A 14,241-nucleotide genomic window follows, 5' to 3' on the forward strand; every position below is an offset into this window, starting at 1 on the left:
TCACAGTACAGTACCATTGAAATCAGTTAATTATATCATTTAAAAGTCTTTGTCAACTGTGGCTCCAGTGAAGCAGTTACCAGAAACACTGTGACTTCTGCACGATTTTCTGCACAAGCACACCGGACAAGGGTACAAGCAGGCAGACACACACACCCACACACATACACAGCTCAACACACACACAAGACCGTCAAAAAGACCGGCGGCTTCTTCATATGAACTAGCCTCCTCTGATGTGCCGCATCCCTTGTTTAATCCCCTCCATCCCTCCGCTTGCCGTCGGTTCCTGCAGCCACTTCAAACAGCGGGTCAGTTCAGGTCCAGGCAGAGCTTTGGACCGAGTCTGGGGGAGGGAAGAGGGGGGTGGGCGGGTGCTGGGGACTGAGGCTGGAGTCAGAGGCCAGGCGGACTGCCTTGGGTCCAGCCTGACTTTAGGATCAGCAGGGTTTAATAGGAGATAGTGTTGGTTGAGAACAGGTTTGGTCATAAGGTTAAAGGACAGGGTCGGCGCCCTGTCCGGGCCCAGGACACCCTGTGTGTCTGTGTCTAGGGGTAAACAGTGCAGCGTAGATATGGTGTGCAGTGTTTGGGGGTGGGGGTTGTGGCATGGTATGGTATGGTATGGCATGGTATGGTATGGTGTGGTGCGGTGTGGTTGGCTCTGTTGTCGGAGACCGTCCCCTCGCCCCTTGGGCCTCTGTGAGGAGCTTCATGAGAGGGCCCTTTGTTCCGGGCCGGCAGGCGCACCAGCGAGCGGACGAGCAAGAGCAGCGGCGGGCCTCTTCAATGGTGGCTGTTTGTTTACACCAGCCAGCCCCGTCATCCTTCATTAGCAGCCCAGCCCACCGACAACCTCTGATGTCCTAATCGCCGATGAGTGTGTGGCTGCCCATCAGCCCTGAGCCTCACCGGTTCAGGATAAAGGGGTTTCTACGAGTCCCGACACAAACATTCCCACTAAATCTCTCTGCCTTCTCAGCCACCAGTGGACACACACACACACACACGCACACACACGGACGCACACACACGGCCTCCATGGTGAGGGCGGATGGGAGAACTGGTTCTTTCATCATGGGCCAACAGGCACAGAGAGGTGAGCCCACGTCAGTGGAGCAGCAACACAGTCCCAGAACTAGCTACGCATCACAGAGATGTGAGAGACCTGCCGCCCAGGGAGAGACAAAGCAAGACAGAGAGATTATTCACTGCTGCCATCTACTGACCACAATTACAGAGTTGAAAATATGGCCATAAGCAACATCAGTAATTTAACATAATGTAAAATGTTAGTCCAGTTCACTGACCTCTTGAATGGCTCTCCCCAGCCTCTCTTGACTTTTCACCACCCTCCTGAAAACACACACAAGCTTTATCATTTTTCCAATGGCATCAAACAAAATCAAATAATTCAATCTATTACTATTATCTGTGTAATAACATTGTGATTGCAACAGTAGCATTGTAAAAAGCAATAAGGAACAGAGCCAACCTGTGTATTTTGCGAGCCAGGTTGAGGGTGAAGCTGCCTGGGCAGTCAGGCTGATATGTGGAGGGCACTATGGCATAAGCTCCAGGAGGAAGACAGCAGGCCAGGCTTACATCCTGGGTGTAGCAGTGAGGGACACAGCTGGCCACAGGATCCTCATCCCGGGGTAAAGTCAGCTCAGATACTCCTTCTGGGACCTGGATACATACACAAAATCAGATGCTCGAAAATCACAATGGCAGCTTCCATTGATCATAAGTTAATAGATCTGAAGACATGGCTAAATCTACATTATGTTAAAGGATAATACAGTTTTTTTTTTTAGTTTGTGCCAATAATTTCCTTCATATTATTCCTGTTCAACCACACAGACAGTGTAGTTGAAGATATCAGGGCTTGTTTCCTTTTCCATTTGCTGCCATTCAGTTTTGTACAGTATGGAAAAACAACTTCCAGAGACTTGAACATTACCCTAGCTACAAACTCGCCTTACAAACTTTATTGTCATATCAATGTCTTTGTTAGCCAGGACAGCAGCTAATTTCAAGCTAGGTTTGACACTGTAAAGTTTGTATTCTAAAAATCACAAAAAATGAATATGCAAAATGATAGCCATGCAAAATGATTGGGTGAAATGTAAACTAGACATAGACAAAAGTAAATGGGCAATAACTCTCCTTTAATATTTGACTGACCTTATAGACGTGGAAGCCAATAGGGTGGAGGTCAGTGTCAGGCTGGCTCTGGTGCAGGGTAATCCTGACATTAACTTCTGATGTCCCTGCTGGATCATCACACACAGTAAATGGGAACCAGGGGTTCTGCCAGTGAGAGAGGAAGTTCCTGCTTCCTCCAGCGTTCATTCCCACCACCCACATGCCCTGGAAGTAACTGCTCTCCCACTCTCCATCTGTTACCAATGGCAGTGACGGTCCTGGGGTTTTCAGGGCACTGAGGAGGACACAAACACTGTCTTAGGTTAAAGAATTCATCAACACATAAAAATCATATAGACCTAGCACTTTACACAGTCTCCCAATATGAAACCATGACAATATGAAACTAGGAAAGTACAGTCCCTGAAAAAAAAATGTGTGGGCTAGCTTCCGCTTGAAAGGTTAAAAGGTTGAATTTTATTAAAGTCCCCATGAAACGAACTTCCATTACTTTTACTTCCTGGAAAATCTTAAAGGGCAACCTCATGCTACACCAGTGGGTATAAATAAAAATTCCAACCAATAAAACCATTGCAAATAACTATAATGATAATAATAAATCATTGGTTTACACTGTAGAATGAGCCCTCCCCACTTTAAGTCCCACCTCAACATCCTGTTTCAACAGGAAATACTTCAAATCAAGGAAGTAAAGATGCCATTTCATGGGGTCTTTAAGTGGTGTTTCACCAGCAGATGTCACTATTCACCCACTACCATTCATTCATCATTCATTTCTATCTTCTAAACATTAAGAAAAAAACTTTTAAATATCTATCTTTAAATATATAAGTGTCAAAAAGTTGCATTTATTCACACATCTCCTAAAGTGCCTGAACATTTTAAAGTTGGACTGGAACAGAATAGATAAAGATGAAATTCTATAGAAGTTGTTAAGAGTCCAAAATTTTGGAGAAAATAATATAAATAAATAGTGGGGGATTTCCCTGTGTGCGCCGGCTTTCAGCTAGCCCACTTACTTTAAGACTGACAAAAGTCAATTGAGCGTTGATTCTTCCTTCCCCTTTGGTGGTCATTACCTGAGGGACGTGGCAGAAGAAGAAAAGCCCCTGATGAGAAAGCGGGCCTCGGCTCCTGGTAGGAAGGTGCTGGGGATTAGCAGGTAGTATCCAGGCTCCAGCTGCCCATGGAGAATCACCTCTCTCTCATAGGCGTGGCAGTGAGTGGAAGCACAGGGAGGCTTGTTCAACGTCCGGCCCAGGTTGAAACGCTTCTTCTCCACCTGGTGAAGTCAAACACGAATAAATAAACTGTCACAAAGACACACACACCAAGCTTTCTTATGTAAGTCATAATACAAACCTTCCACATGTGTAGAGCGATAGCCTGGTAGTGCTGGTGCTTTGTGTTCTTGCTGTCCCCAAGTGTTGTTTGTGCGTATTGCTGTGTGTGTCTGCGTTTCCTATGCTGCAGCAGGGATACCAGCACCTCTCCTCTCTCACACACTTTGAGCCAGAACTTGGGGTTGCTGCTATAGTTACTGCTGTTACGGCAACCACCAGCAGAGTGCCCGTTCACCCACCGGCCAACCAGCTGATGGCTGTGTGTCAGCAGATTTCCTATTAGAGAAGAGAGTTGTCAAGGGCCAAGTACACTCATGACGATTATGGCTGCATGCAAATCGCAATCACTGACTGCAAGTTCGAAACCCTCTTCATCAAAATACAAGAATCACCAGTATAGATGCTCTTTAGGTGTCCCTCTTCATTGATGGGGTAGCCCACGGTGACATCATCAAACTGGGACAGGAATTCTGTCTCATCCAACCAGAACTCGCCCTCTGCCGTCCGGCCCTGTAGGTCCATAGCACAGGCAGGGGCGACAGAACTCCAACCTGCCCCACTGCAGAGAGAGAGACAGAGAGAGAGAGAGAGAGAGAGAGACACAGAGAAAGAGAGAGAGACAGAGAGAAAGACAGACAGTGAGAGATGAGAGAGACAAACTCAGACTGAGGCTAGACACATCTACAAGATACACATTTACACTGGTGCTTGCACACACGTACACACAGACACAGACACACACCTACCTCCCTATCCAGGCGCCTCCCCAGCAGCATCTTCCCCAGGGGTTTCTGATCCTCAGCAGTCGGACCTGACCCCCCGACACTGTGCTCACATCCAGCCACTCCATCACAGTCAGAGCATGGTACTGACCCAGCTCACTGGCACCTGGAGCAGGCAAGGAGGCAATCAGGTGATACAGCACCGGATCAGTTCTAAATACATAATCGCATTTCTTATTTGGAAAAAGTAACTTCTTCCCTCAGATCAACAAAAAAAACCTGTGTGCCAGTTTTATAATTCCACAGGTCAGCTGCTTGAAAAAGGCTTACTGAGAGCATTTAGTAATCTCTTGAATCTGCAAGAAAACACTCTCCTGACCTCCAGGGCTGCTGTGAGTGGAGCAGCTGAGCGCACAGCCATCTTTCACTGGGTCCAGCAGGTTCAGGTCCAGCCTTCTCCTCCTGACCCGGTCACTGTCCTGTTCTGTTCCCTGCTCCTCCTCTGCCCCTCCGTCTCCCAGGCTCCAGCGCTCAGCCAGGCCCCCAGTCAAGTCCACCAGGGCCTCAGATACCTGTCCTGCCCACAGTCGCTCATACGAGCCATGGAGCCTAGGGGGATGGAAGAGATGGGCTATTGGATTTTCAAATTCCACTACACGTGTTGCACTGCACTGCCATCAGTGTTGTGTCATTGTGTCACTCCACAGAGCATGTTGTTTCCAAGCAGCAGAAGGCAAGAGTGTCTGGACCGTATTCATCAATATGCACAAGTACAGCTTAGGTATTTTTTGCTGTGTGCACAAATGTTAAAAAGAGAACAAAAGCATGCACATCCAAATATGGTGTCGACCATAGTAATGATGGAATAATGACATGGCAAAATAGTAATAAAGATTCCCACACACTTTTCTCCATGCAAAAAGAATATGGGTTAATTCCAACTTGTTTCAGTTTATGCCTTCATCAGGGTACGTGAGCACAAATAAAGTAAACAAAAGCTGAACTGAAACAAACCCCAATACAGCCACAAACTATAGCCAGACACTTATATAGTAGGTTACAGATATCTGATTTTTGTTTGTTGTGAGTTTGTTTGTCACTTATGTAGCAAAATGTATAGGCCTACTTTAATTGAACATCATAGCCTATGCAGATGGACAATCATTTTATGATTATTAACATGAGTCATTACACCAGAAACAACAAACTTTATTTTGCATCATTTCAATGCACTATATGAGGAGGCATGCGGGTGTCAGCCATCATGAATTGAACCTTGGCAGGTTTTTTTTTTTTTAGCTTGGATGTTTCCATTGGACATAGCACAACATCAACGCAATGCGGCCAGTGGAGCAGCTTTCACTGATTTCAAAGGAAGCATTCCCTAGATGGCTGATGCCATGACGGCCAGTGGCTGTGGTGGAGTTTGGGCATAAGGAAAGGTTCTAGAACCTTCTTAAAAGAACCACCAAAAAGATCTCTTATAAACCAAAGTTCACGGCAGGATAAACAGAGAGAACATTGAAATTTGACAGGCTACTCACTTGGCGTAGGCCTTCTCCAGCAGAGGTACCCAGAAGGCAGTGGGAGCGTGGCAGCGGGAGAAGCAGAGAGTGGAGTTGATGCAGGGCAGGCGGTCGTCAATGGTCACCTCTGTCCAGTGTCCGTGCTGCCAGAGGCGAAGCTGGAAGGAGCCCCTGTACTTGCAGTCACCCCACTGGGGCTGGTCAGGGGGCAACACCTAGAGAGCAGCACTGAAGGAGTCACTACAGCAGTGTTTCACATGGAAAACATTGTAGGCAACTGACACACTTATTCAAAGCAACTAAGAATGAGTGGGCAAGTAGGGGCTCAGTGTCTATAATCACTGGTGTGGTTGCTGCTGAACCTGTGACTTTCCAGTTACAGGACGGTCAGTGTAGCCACTAGGCCACTCTGCTGCCCGCAATGTAGTTCTGAGCAGATAGTCTTGTGTCAAAGCTGCATAACGTAAAGCTCTATTCACATCTAAATGATCACACATATTTCTCTACCTTGTTCATTAGATGTTTGTTCTTGAGCAAGATGGTGCAGGCACAGAGAAACCAGCAGTCTCCTAATAAGCCCTGCTTTGCATGACCCAGGTTGATGTTGTCAGGGAAGAGAGCTGGCGACTGGCAGATCTCCTGCAGACGTGAGATGGAAATAAAGGAGAAATCAGACACACTGGGAAACTTAAAGGAACTCTAAGAGAACAATCCATGTAGCGGTGGTGGCTGGAGGTAAATTTTCCTTAGTTTCAAAAAAGGAGAGAAGTCCGCACTACCAAATAAATTACCAATGTTTATTATAATGCACAGTAGCAGACAAAGAAACTAATGCATTTCAGCACTAAGCCTTCTGGAAACGCTGCTAGCTGATTATTTATTTAGTAGTTCTGACTTCTCTCCTTTTTGCAATCTGTGTGCACAAGAGTCGGCACCCTGAAGGCATCAAGAAGAGTTTGAGTTGAGTGAGCAATTTCTCTATTCTTTAAATTTTCCTTAGGTGTCATATTTGGTCTTAATTTTGGTACTATTCTTGCTAACTATTCTTATTTGGATACTTAACGTATTATTATTATTAAAGCAAAGTCATTTACATAATTCTAAACACTGACCCAGTACTCAACTGTGTTTTTGAGGGAAATACATTTTGTTCAGTTGCCCAGGACAACTGAATGAACAAAGGGGAATCACTGCCACATTTCCCTCAGGCACTGGGCCTTACCTGTGGGCGTTGCCAGGTGATGTCTCCCTGCAGCCTGGTGATGGGAGTGGAGCTGTCAGAGAACAGGGACGAATCATCAGAGGGGAAGTCTGGGTCCTCAAACAGAGGCTCACCTCCACACTCACTCCTCTCCTCCTCTTTCATGGCTTCTGCGTCTCTGAACCTGGATGGTACTGGGCTGGTTGGTCTAAAATCAGCTAGCTGTGACCAGCCTCACTATGTCCTTGTTCATTTCACCGGTGTGGCACACCGTACCTGTTAAATATATCAGTGGCATAGCATTAGTCACGGCAGTGAAAAGCTTAAAACGTTATGTTATGCATGTTAATTTATATATAATATGTATCAGCACCACCAGAAACCTGATGTATCTTGCTGGGCTGTGTACAACTACTTTACCCATATTAGAGAAAACCATAATTACGCCACAAGAAGGAGCACAATTGATTTGGTTCCCTTTAGGATCAAAAGCTGTATGGGGAAGGACACCCTCCCGTACTCAATACGCTACCAATGAGCATTAAGATGATTAACTCTGTAGTTAGCTTCAAGTCCTCATTGAAAAAATGGCAAATGAGCAGCATGGAACAGTAGTTACTAGGTTGATGTTCTAGGTACAGCACTTTATCTGCATTGTATATTGTTATGATTGTATGGATTAGTTTTGTTGTATATTGTATACTGTAGGCCTATATTGTGATTGGAAGATTTGTGATTGGATATTTATTACGATGATGTTCCAGGTATTTCTCCAGCCCGCTGGCTGCCCCTTCAACACCCTCCACACCCCACCCCTAACCCCCCCAAAAAGGACCACAATGGAAATAAGCCTTTGGGTTTTATTGTGTTTTTATCCTTTTGATGATTTCTGTATCTGAGGCATCCCTGGCTAGAGGGGCCACTTGTATTTTAATGATCAATAAAGAATTTCAACCAATCAATCAATCAATGCAGGGATGTAGTGAAGGGTAAAGCCACCTCTTTTCATGTGTGTAATTAAGTTACCCTCCTTTTTATACGAACAAATATTCATGACATAACTTAATAGTATTACAATACAGTAAGTACACTAACGTTAAATGAAAGCGTGTCTTCTCAAGGAAACATCATTCCTTGTTGATATTGGTGGTTACTGGTGGTTACTAGCACTGGAGTTCATTGTTTACCCAGCCATTTATTTAGCACTAACGTCCTAACCACTGACATACAGAAAGAAAAGTTGCACTGTATATTGTGATGTATTTGTTTCCATAACGTAATGTAAGGTTAATATCAGAACAATTAATTATCTGACCCACTCCTCTGTCTCATGTATCTTACCTTGCTCCTCCTTGTCCTGCATCGTCCCGGTCCTTGTTGTCACTTAACGTTAGCTAAGTTAGCTGTTCATAATAAAATAGCGGCTAGCTCCCTTTAGCATATAAAGCATGAATGTAGCGTTTCCTATCGCTTAATCTTTACATGGTATCAGAGCTATCATCAAAATCATAGAGTTACAGCGCTAATTCAACAGCATAAAAATATTACGGCAGGATAAATTCAAAGCAGATATAGTCAGGCTGGTCTGAAAACATTAACGTTGAGTCTCTTCCGGCAGGACACCTAGTTGGTTCATTCATAATGTGAATCCTTCCTATGGTGCTGGGTGTGGCTGCCACCTAGTGTCAGTATATTGAATTACAAATACAGTCGCCCACTGTATTGAGAAAACTGGATGTGATTGTATGGATGAATTTAAAAAAATGAACGGTTTTAGAAAAATAATGACATTTATTCTCCAAAGGATTACAGTTACAGTTTATGATAAATGAACATCAGATTCAGATGGTGGGGTAGTTTAACAAGGAATCAGCAAATCATCTAAAAAAATATAACCTATATTTATCCAGAAATGATTTTTATATGGTTTTACAAGGTATGATATGCAATAAATTAAATTCATCTTGAATGTCTTCATGTCTTCAAGTCTGAAGTTGATTTCCTCAGGTTCTTGTCATGAGTGTAGGTGCTGCTCACTGTTGGCCTTTAGGTTTGGTGCTTGGAAAGAAAACAGAACTTGTAAGCCATCGACCCCACACAAGACTGTTGAAGCTTTATACAGTTAGTATGTTTTAGTGTTTGAGTGTAAAGATGGGTTGAATAGAGATATCATCTTACTTTATGTGCTCCATGCCATCCTGGACCCACTTTCTGGCAGGATCGGCACAGACAAGTTTGCCTTTCATAGTTCTGAAACTACATTAAGACAAGAGAAGTCTAAACGTTATTACAATAGCAGAGCGAGCATCACGTAGTTTAAAGCAGTGTACGTTGTTTTTGTGGCACAGAAAGCAGCATTGTTTCTTACACTACTGCCTTGATGTTGCAGACACCCGTGTCCTCTTGGATCCGGTAGTGTATCAGCATCTTCTTGGCAATTGGATTTTCAGTGTACTGTGTGCAGCAAAACCTCTTAGGACCTTCAGAGGAGAGACATCACAAACATGTTTAAAACACCCCGGATAAAAGGACCATAAAAGAGACTGAGGTTTTAACATTTTTGATGAGCCACAAACAAGAGACAACTCAAGTTATGTCAAAACAACATAGTGCAATGTTTTTACCATGGTGTAGAATGACTAAGATAGTTGGTGTGTGACAGTTCACAGCCTACTTACTGCTTTCACCCAGGGCTACCAGTGCCGCCAGCACCAGCAGAGTGGAGAGACACACAGCGAGTCTTGGCATCTTCACACAGCTCCTCTCAGGCAGTGAATTGTCTTCTGATAAGTGCTGGATACTCAGCTTGAATGAACTGATAAAGGCTGTGTCTGACATTGTAGTTTAAATACCGTCTCAGATGGCAATGTCTACAGACCGCATACCCACTTCAAGGAACAAGCTGGAAACGTGTGTATTTGGGTCAAGCGGGAAGTGTGACACGCACATCTGGCCGCAGTGGTACAAAATCCCCTTAATTCTCCTGTGGGCTATAATGAAAGGAATATACAAGAATCTTTGAAGGTGCATTCATGCTTCTTTAAAAAAAACACCCTCACATGATCTTACCCTATATGTTAACAAAATAATTGTCTCGTTCATACATTTACGTATACACATGTCTAAGAATACATAAGTTATATTGTGTTGTTATTTTATGGTTGTATGAGACTATGATACAAAAAAGATACCATTAAAACAACAATATTTTTGACTTATAGGGGCTGATTCATAAAGGATAATGTCATGTTCTTCTGTGTGTTTCCTTACTGTATTTACCTAGTGAACTTTCAATTGCCTACTAATTTTTGTCCCATAATGTTAACATCACTAATTGTTGATGGCAAATGAATATGCTTTTCATTGTGTGTAAAATGACTGTGTGACTCCTTTGATGTCTACATTTATCCAGCCATAGCAGAGGCTGGATCAGTGTGAGTCATAACCATACCTCACGATTCACTCTGTTGACCTTAATGCTTTTATAGCAATAATACCGGTACACAGGCAACATTTTGTGGGAACGTAGACAGGCAATTTTCCTAGCACTTATGACCTGTTATTGACCTAATGACATGTTTTCTTTTCTTTTCATATTTTCCTTATACCAATTATGATTTACACTGATTTTGTTAGTTGTGAATTTGTCTGCAACCCTGCAGGATATCACACATCTATATTACTTATAAAAGTTGCTTTTACTGGTGGTCTAATACTTCAACAGTCAAATTATTCTCAGTTGTGTCCTTTCACATTCATGTAAGGAAAAGTCGTCATGATCTTGCTTTAACACAGGATAGCGTTTAGTCTCATTCATAAAGTGCGGCAGATTTTAAAATTAAAAATGATATTAAGTTAGAATGTTGTAACCATAATTTATATATTTAGTTGTACATGGTGCATTACATTTGAAAATACATGTTGCAGGATATGAATAGCGTGGTATGTATTGCGTATTAAACAAGGTTGTGGTTTGGGGGGAAAGTTCATGATGTGCTGAATTAGGAAGAAATGAACTATCATGACCTATTTTAGTGTTGCCCAAGCATTTTCCCCTTTCGTTGGAGGCTTAAGACGATATTGCAAGTGTTCCTCTGACCTCCTTTTACAACCTCAAACAAACCCACTTGTAGCAGCCCACATCTATGCAGTCAGTGCACATCATGGCATATTTACAGTAAGGCACTATCTTCAGCTGTCTTCAGCTGAACTTTTTTTATTTAAGAATTTCAAATTGCTATCAAGTCTTCTGTCTTGTACAGTATCACGTCTGTGTGGTGACCTTTTCAAAAGGAGTCACACCTTTGAATTCCCCTCACAATTCCCCATGTTCTGTTTGTTCTGTAAAGGCCTGGTGATATTAAATGACTTGTGACCTATCTGTGAATTCCTGTGTATGAGTCAGTATATAATTAGATGTTCTATTCTATTCTATTCTATTCTATTCTATTCTATTCTATGCTATTCTATTCTATTCTCTACTATACTATACATTGAATTTTATGTATTTATGTTTTGTACATGGAAGGATTTATGTACATTGTATTTTATGAATTCCATGTTCTAAGTTAATATACATTGTATTTATGTATTCCATGTTCTAAGTTAATATACATTGTATTTATGTATTCCGTGTTCTAACTTAATGTACATTGCATTTTATAAATTCCGTGTTCAAAGTTTATGTACAATGTATTTTATGTATTTTCACCTGGCTGCAAGAAGAATTGAATTGAACTGAACTGAATTGAATCAAATATAAATATACAATATGCCACTGTGCCACACTGTTTTGCTCAGCTCATTCAGCTTCTTTTACATATTTTTGATAAATATTGTGTCACCAAATTCACAGCCCCAAACAGCCCTAAACTGATGACTTTGTATGACCATAATGGTTAGGAGTGTGTTGTGTTGCTCCCTCTCTCTCTATCGAAACTCTTTTAAATTAACTTTGCAACTGTACTAACTGTACTGTACTTTCAACTATGTGCTGATATGATCTGGTGTGGCTTGTGGTGACGTACTGTAGTAGCTATGCAAAAACATTAGAAAATCACTGTCAAAGTGTGAAAAAGGTGTGAGTATGTAAGTATTTAATGTGAATAAATATCGCAGATAAACATCATTCATCTTATTAGGGATGTTCATGAATAACATTAAACATTAGAGCCTCTGTCTATTACTTCTCCCTCCAATCACTGAAAGGTGTTCCCTTTTTCTTTCACAGGGGAAAATGAGGGGGAAATTTTGTAGTGGTGCAACAGAAAAACCCATGTGCCTCCTTTATGGCTAGACGTTTCCTGCCTCTGTAATGGATATATAAGCCTGCAGTGATGAGCAGCTTCTCACCACAGCCTCCACAGCTCCTCCTGAGAGACAACAGGCCAGATAACAGCTTAGCTCAAAGACAACTGCCGCCGACACAGAAGAAGACATGGTCCAAATCAGAGCTACAGAGATGGCGCTCATGCTGCTGGCCATTGGTCTGTTGGTCGCACACACAACTGCAGGTACACACTGAGTTTACTCTCTCACTCTCTCTCTTTCTCTGTCTGTCTGCCTTTCTCTCTGTCTCTGTGCTATTTTGTTTCTTCTTTATTGCATTTACACAATTTCCTCTACTATATTTGTCTACAAATCTCTTGATGGACTTCTCTCTCTCTCTCTCTCTTTAATAATCTAATCAGATTGTCTTTTCTTTCATTTCACAGTACGTCATGAATGCTGTCGAAGTTACACTAGGAGCAGAATACCATTTCGTGCCATCAAGGGCTACTCAGTCCAGACTGATACAGAGATGTGTCACATCAGTGCCATCATGTGAGTATGCAGCTTTGGGATGATGTTCGGCTTCTGTTCCTCAACCAGAGAATGGTGCATAAGACATAACGCCAGTGCTTAATATGAACATATATACTTATATTTATTTATTTCCTTTTTTATTTTATAGTTTCCACACAAGAAAAGGAAAAGCATGCACAAATCCTGCTTTGGACTGGGTGATGCAGTATGTCAATCGTTTAAGGTGAGATTCCCAGCAAAGAAATCATTCAAACAAACTAGTCTGTTCACAGTCACTTAGCAAAGCTGCTGGCTGTGACATATAGCAGCAACAAAAGTTAAAATAATGACTTCTTATATCATTATTACAGGAATAAAGCACAAATGGTTCACAACAAGACCTCCAAGGCCTAATGAAGTTATGCTGGTTGCTGAGGAGGGCCAGCAGACACGACTACAGCGAGCCAACATGCAGTTTCACATCTTCTATCTGTCTCCACGCTGTCTGTGACCTAGCAACCAATGAGAATCCATTACTGTGCAATCCAGTGACAAATTCTGTCTGCATTTGGTTGACCAAAACACTGTTAATAGAAAAAAAATGTTTTGCTATGCAATAAGGGTATATAGTTATATATAGTTATTTTCATAGTATTTGTTTGTATAAGATGTTGTTTATATAAAATGTTTTATATATATGTATAAATTGCAGCAATAAATTTGTGTTGAAAAATAATAATTTCTTCAATCACTGAATTTGTGGGCTTAAAGTTGGGGAACAATGAATAGCAGTATGCAAGTGAATCATATCATATGAATCAAAGGTGGTAATAGGCTTCCTTATCATATTGACAACACTGTCACATGTGTATTGTTGTCTTTACACAGTAGCACTGCACGTAGCACAGCGTGCACATGTCCACTCCCCTGACAGCATACCATCGCTTATCTTTACTACCCTGCTTATCTTCTCATGGAGAGAAACTCCAGCTCTGGAAGTTTTGCGATCTACAATCATGACCCAGCAAACAGAAAAACAGGATCTAGTGAAAGTCCACTGACATCAGCAGGAGGAAGTCACTGCTTCTTATTTGAAGGAAGTAGGAATACAGGTGGACCCACAGGCTGCTAACACTGATATAGAAAGTATACTAGGGTAAGGCTTTGTTTTATTTATAGTTCATAGCACAGATGTCTGCTATTAATATCTATTATACCATGGAGAATGGGTAGTTCTTTCTTTCTTGTAGAAACAGAGTTGAAATCATAAAATAATGAAGCTGTACAGTGAAAAATAAATAATGACCTGGCTACTGTGTTTTTTCCTCTCATTATTTTATTCCATGATCACAGAATGGTCTCTTTCAGATTCTCTTTCCCTAGAATAAATGTAGGGAAATATTTGAACACTAGATGGAGGTAGTATCACTTCAAAGATGAAGTGCAGTAAGATCATATTTTAGCAACTCTGTTACGGTTTTGTTACTGTTACTCTT

At 42.0% G+C, this 14,241-nt stretch overlaps 3 protein-coding genes across 3 annotated transcripts; 1 reads left to right on the plus strand and 2 right to left on the minus strand.

The window, feature by feature from the left end:
- Positions 1 to 716: 716 nt before the first annotated feature.
- Positions 717 to 8,565, minus strand: capn10 (calpain 10). The gene is made up of 13 exons (XM_071536835.1): positions 8,303 to 8,565; positions 6,983 to 7,237; positions 6,268 to 6,399; positions 5,779 to 5,975; positions 4,614 to 4,843; positions 4,259 to 4,400; positions 3,905 to 4,071; positions 3,532 to 3,788; positions 3,249 to 3,451; positions 2,188 to 2,443; positions 1,496 to 1,689; positions 1,311 to 1,356; positions 717 to 1,168 (listed from the first exon to the last, which is right to left on the minus strand). The coding sequence occupies exons 2-13, from the start codon at positions 7,124 to 7,126 to the stop codon at positions 1,139 to 1,141; spliced, it is 1,998 nt and encodes a 665-aa protein (XP_071392936.1). The 5' UTR covers positions 7,127 to 7,237; positions 8,303 to 8,565; the 3' UTR covers positions 717 to 1,138.
- A 392-nt stretch (positions 8,566 to 8,957) lies between these two features.
- On the minus strand, positions 8,958 to 9,771 carry ccl20a.4 (chemokine (C-C motif) ligand 20a, duplicate 4). Its single transcript, XM_071536845.1, has 4 exons — positions 9,640 to 9,771; positions 9,330 to 9,441; positions 9,140 to 9,217; positions 8,958 to 9,019 (listed from the first exon to the last, which is right to left on the minus strand). Exons 1-4 carry the CDS (start codon positions 9,707 to 9,709, stop codon positions 8,995 to 8,997), a joined length of 285 nt encoding a protein of 94 aa, XP_071392946.1. The 5' UTR covers positions 9,710 to 9,771; the 3' UTR covers positions 8,958 to 8,994.
- A 2,558-nt stretch (positions 9,772 to 12,329) lies between these two features.
- Positions 12,330 to 13,996, plus strand: ccl20a.3 (chemokine (C-C motif) ligand 20a, duplicate 3). Its single transcript, XM_071536843.1, has 4 exons — positions 12,330 to 12,474; positions 12,676 to 12,784; positions 12,915 to 12,989; positions 13,117 to 13,996. The coding sequence occupies exons 1-4, from the start codon at positions 12,399 to 12,401 to the stop codon at positions 13,157 to 13,159; spliced, it is 303 nt and encodes a 100-aa protein (XP_071392944.1). The 5' UTR covers positions 12,330 to 12,398; the 3' UTR covers positions 13,160 to 13,996.
- The last annotated feature ends 245 nt before the right edge of the window (positions 13,997 to 14,241 follow it).

Source organism: Centroberyx affinis, unplaced genomic scaffold, assembly GCF_046629955.1.
Source record: "Centroberyx affinis isolate AG114_WGS23_722 - 3 ecotype Tasmania unplaced genomic scaffold, CSIRO-AGI_Caff_v1 ptg002950l_1, whole genome shotgun sequence".
In the NCBI taxonomy this organism is placed as follows: domain Eukaryota; kingdom Metazoa; phylum Chordata; class Actinopteri; order Beryciformes; family Berycidae; genus Centroberyx; species Centroberyx affinis.

What these genes read in the sequence shown, in the direction of transcription:
- ccl20a.4 (XM_071536845.1), bottom strand. Translation starts at nt 9,709, where the DNA reads ATGCCAAGACTCGCTGTGTGTCTCTCCACTCTGCTGGTGCTGGCGGCA. An exon ending in GGTAGCCCTGGGTGAAAGCA is followed by an intron (nt 9,442 to 9,639) that starts GTAAGTAGGCTG and finishes TCTCCTCTGAAG; the next exon opens with GTCCTAAGAGGTTTTGCTGC. An exon ending in TGCAACATCAAGGCAGTAGT is followed by an intron (nt 9,218 to 9,329) that starts GTAAGAAACAAT and finishes GTCTTAATGTAG; the next exon opens with TTTCAGAACTATGAAAGGCA.
- ccl20a.3 (XM_071536843.1), top strand. Translation starts at nt 12,399, where the DNA reads ATGGTCCAAATCAGAGCTACAGAGATGGCGCTCATGCTGCTGGCCATT. An exon ending in TGTCACATCAGTGCCATCAT is followed by an intron (nt 12,785 to 12,914) that starts GTGAGTATGCAG and finishes TTTATTTTATAG; the next exon opens with TTTCCACACAAGAAAAGGAA. An exon ending in CAGTATGTCAATCGTTTAAG is followed by an intron (nt 12,990 to 13,116) that starts GTGAGATTCCCA and finishes TCATTATTACAG; the next exon opens with GAATAAAGCACAAATGGTTC.
- capn10 (XM_071536835.1), bottom strand. Translation starts at nt 7,126, where the DNA reads ATGAAAGAGGAGGAGAGGAGTGAGTGTGGAGGTGAGCCTCTGTTTGAG. An exon ending in ACAAACATCTAATGAACAAG is followed by an intron (nt 5,976 to 6,267) that starts GTAGAGAAATAT and finishes GCTGCTCTCTAG; the next exon opens with GTGTTGCCCCCTGACCAGCC. An exon ending in CTGGCTCGCAAAATACACAG is followed by an intron (nt 1,357 to 1,495) that starts GTTGGCTCTGTT and finishes GTGTGTTTTCAG; the next exon opens with GAGGGTGGTGAAAAGTCAAG.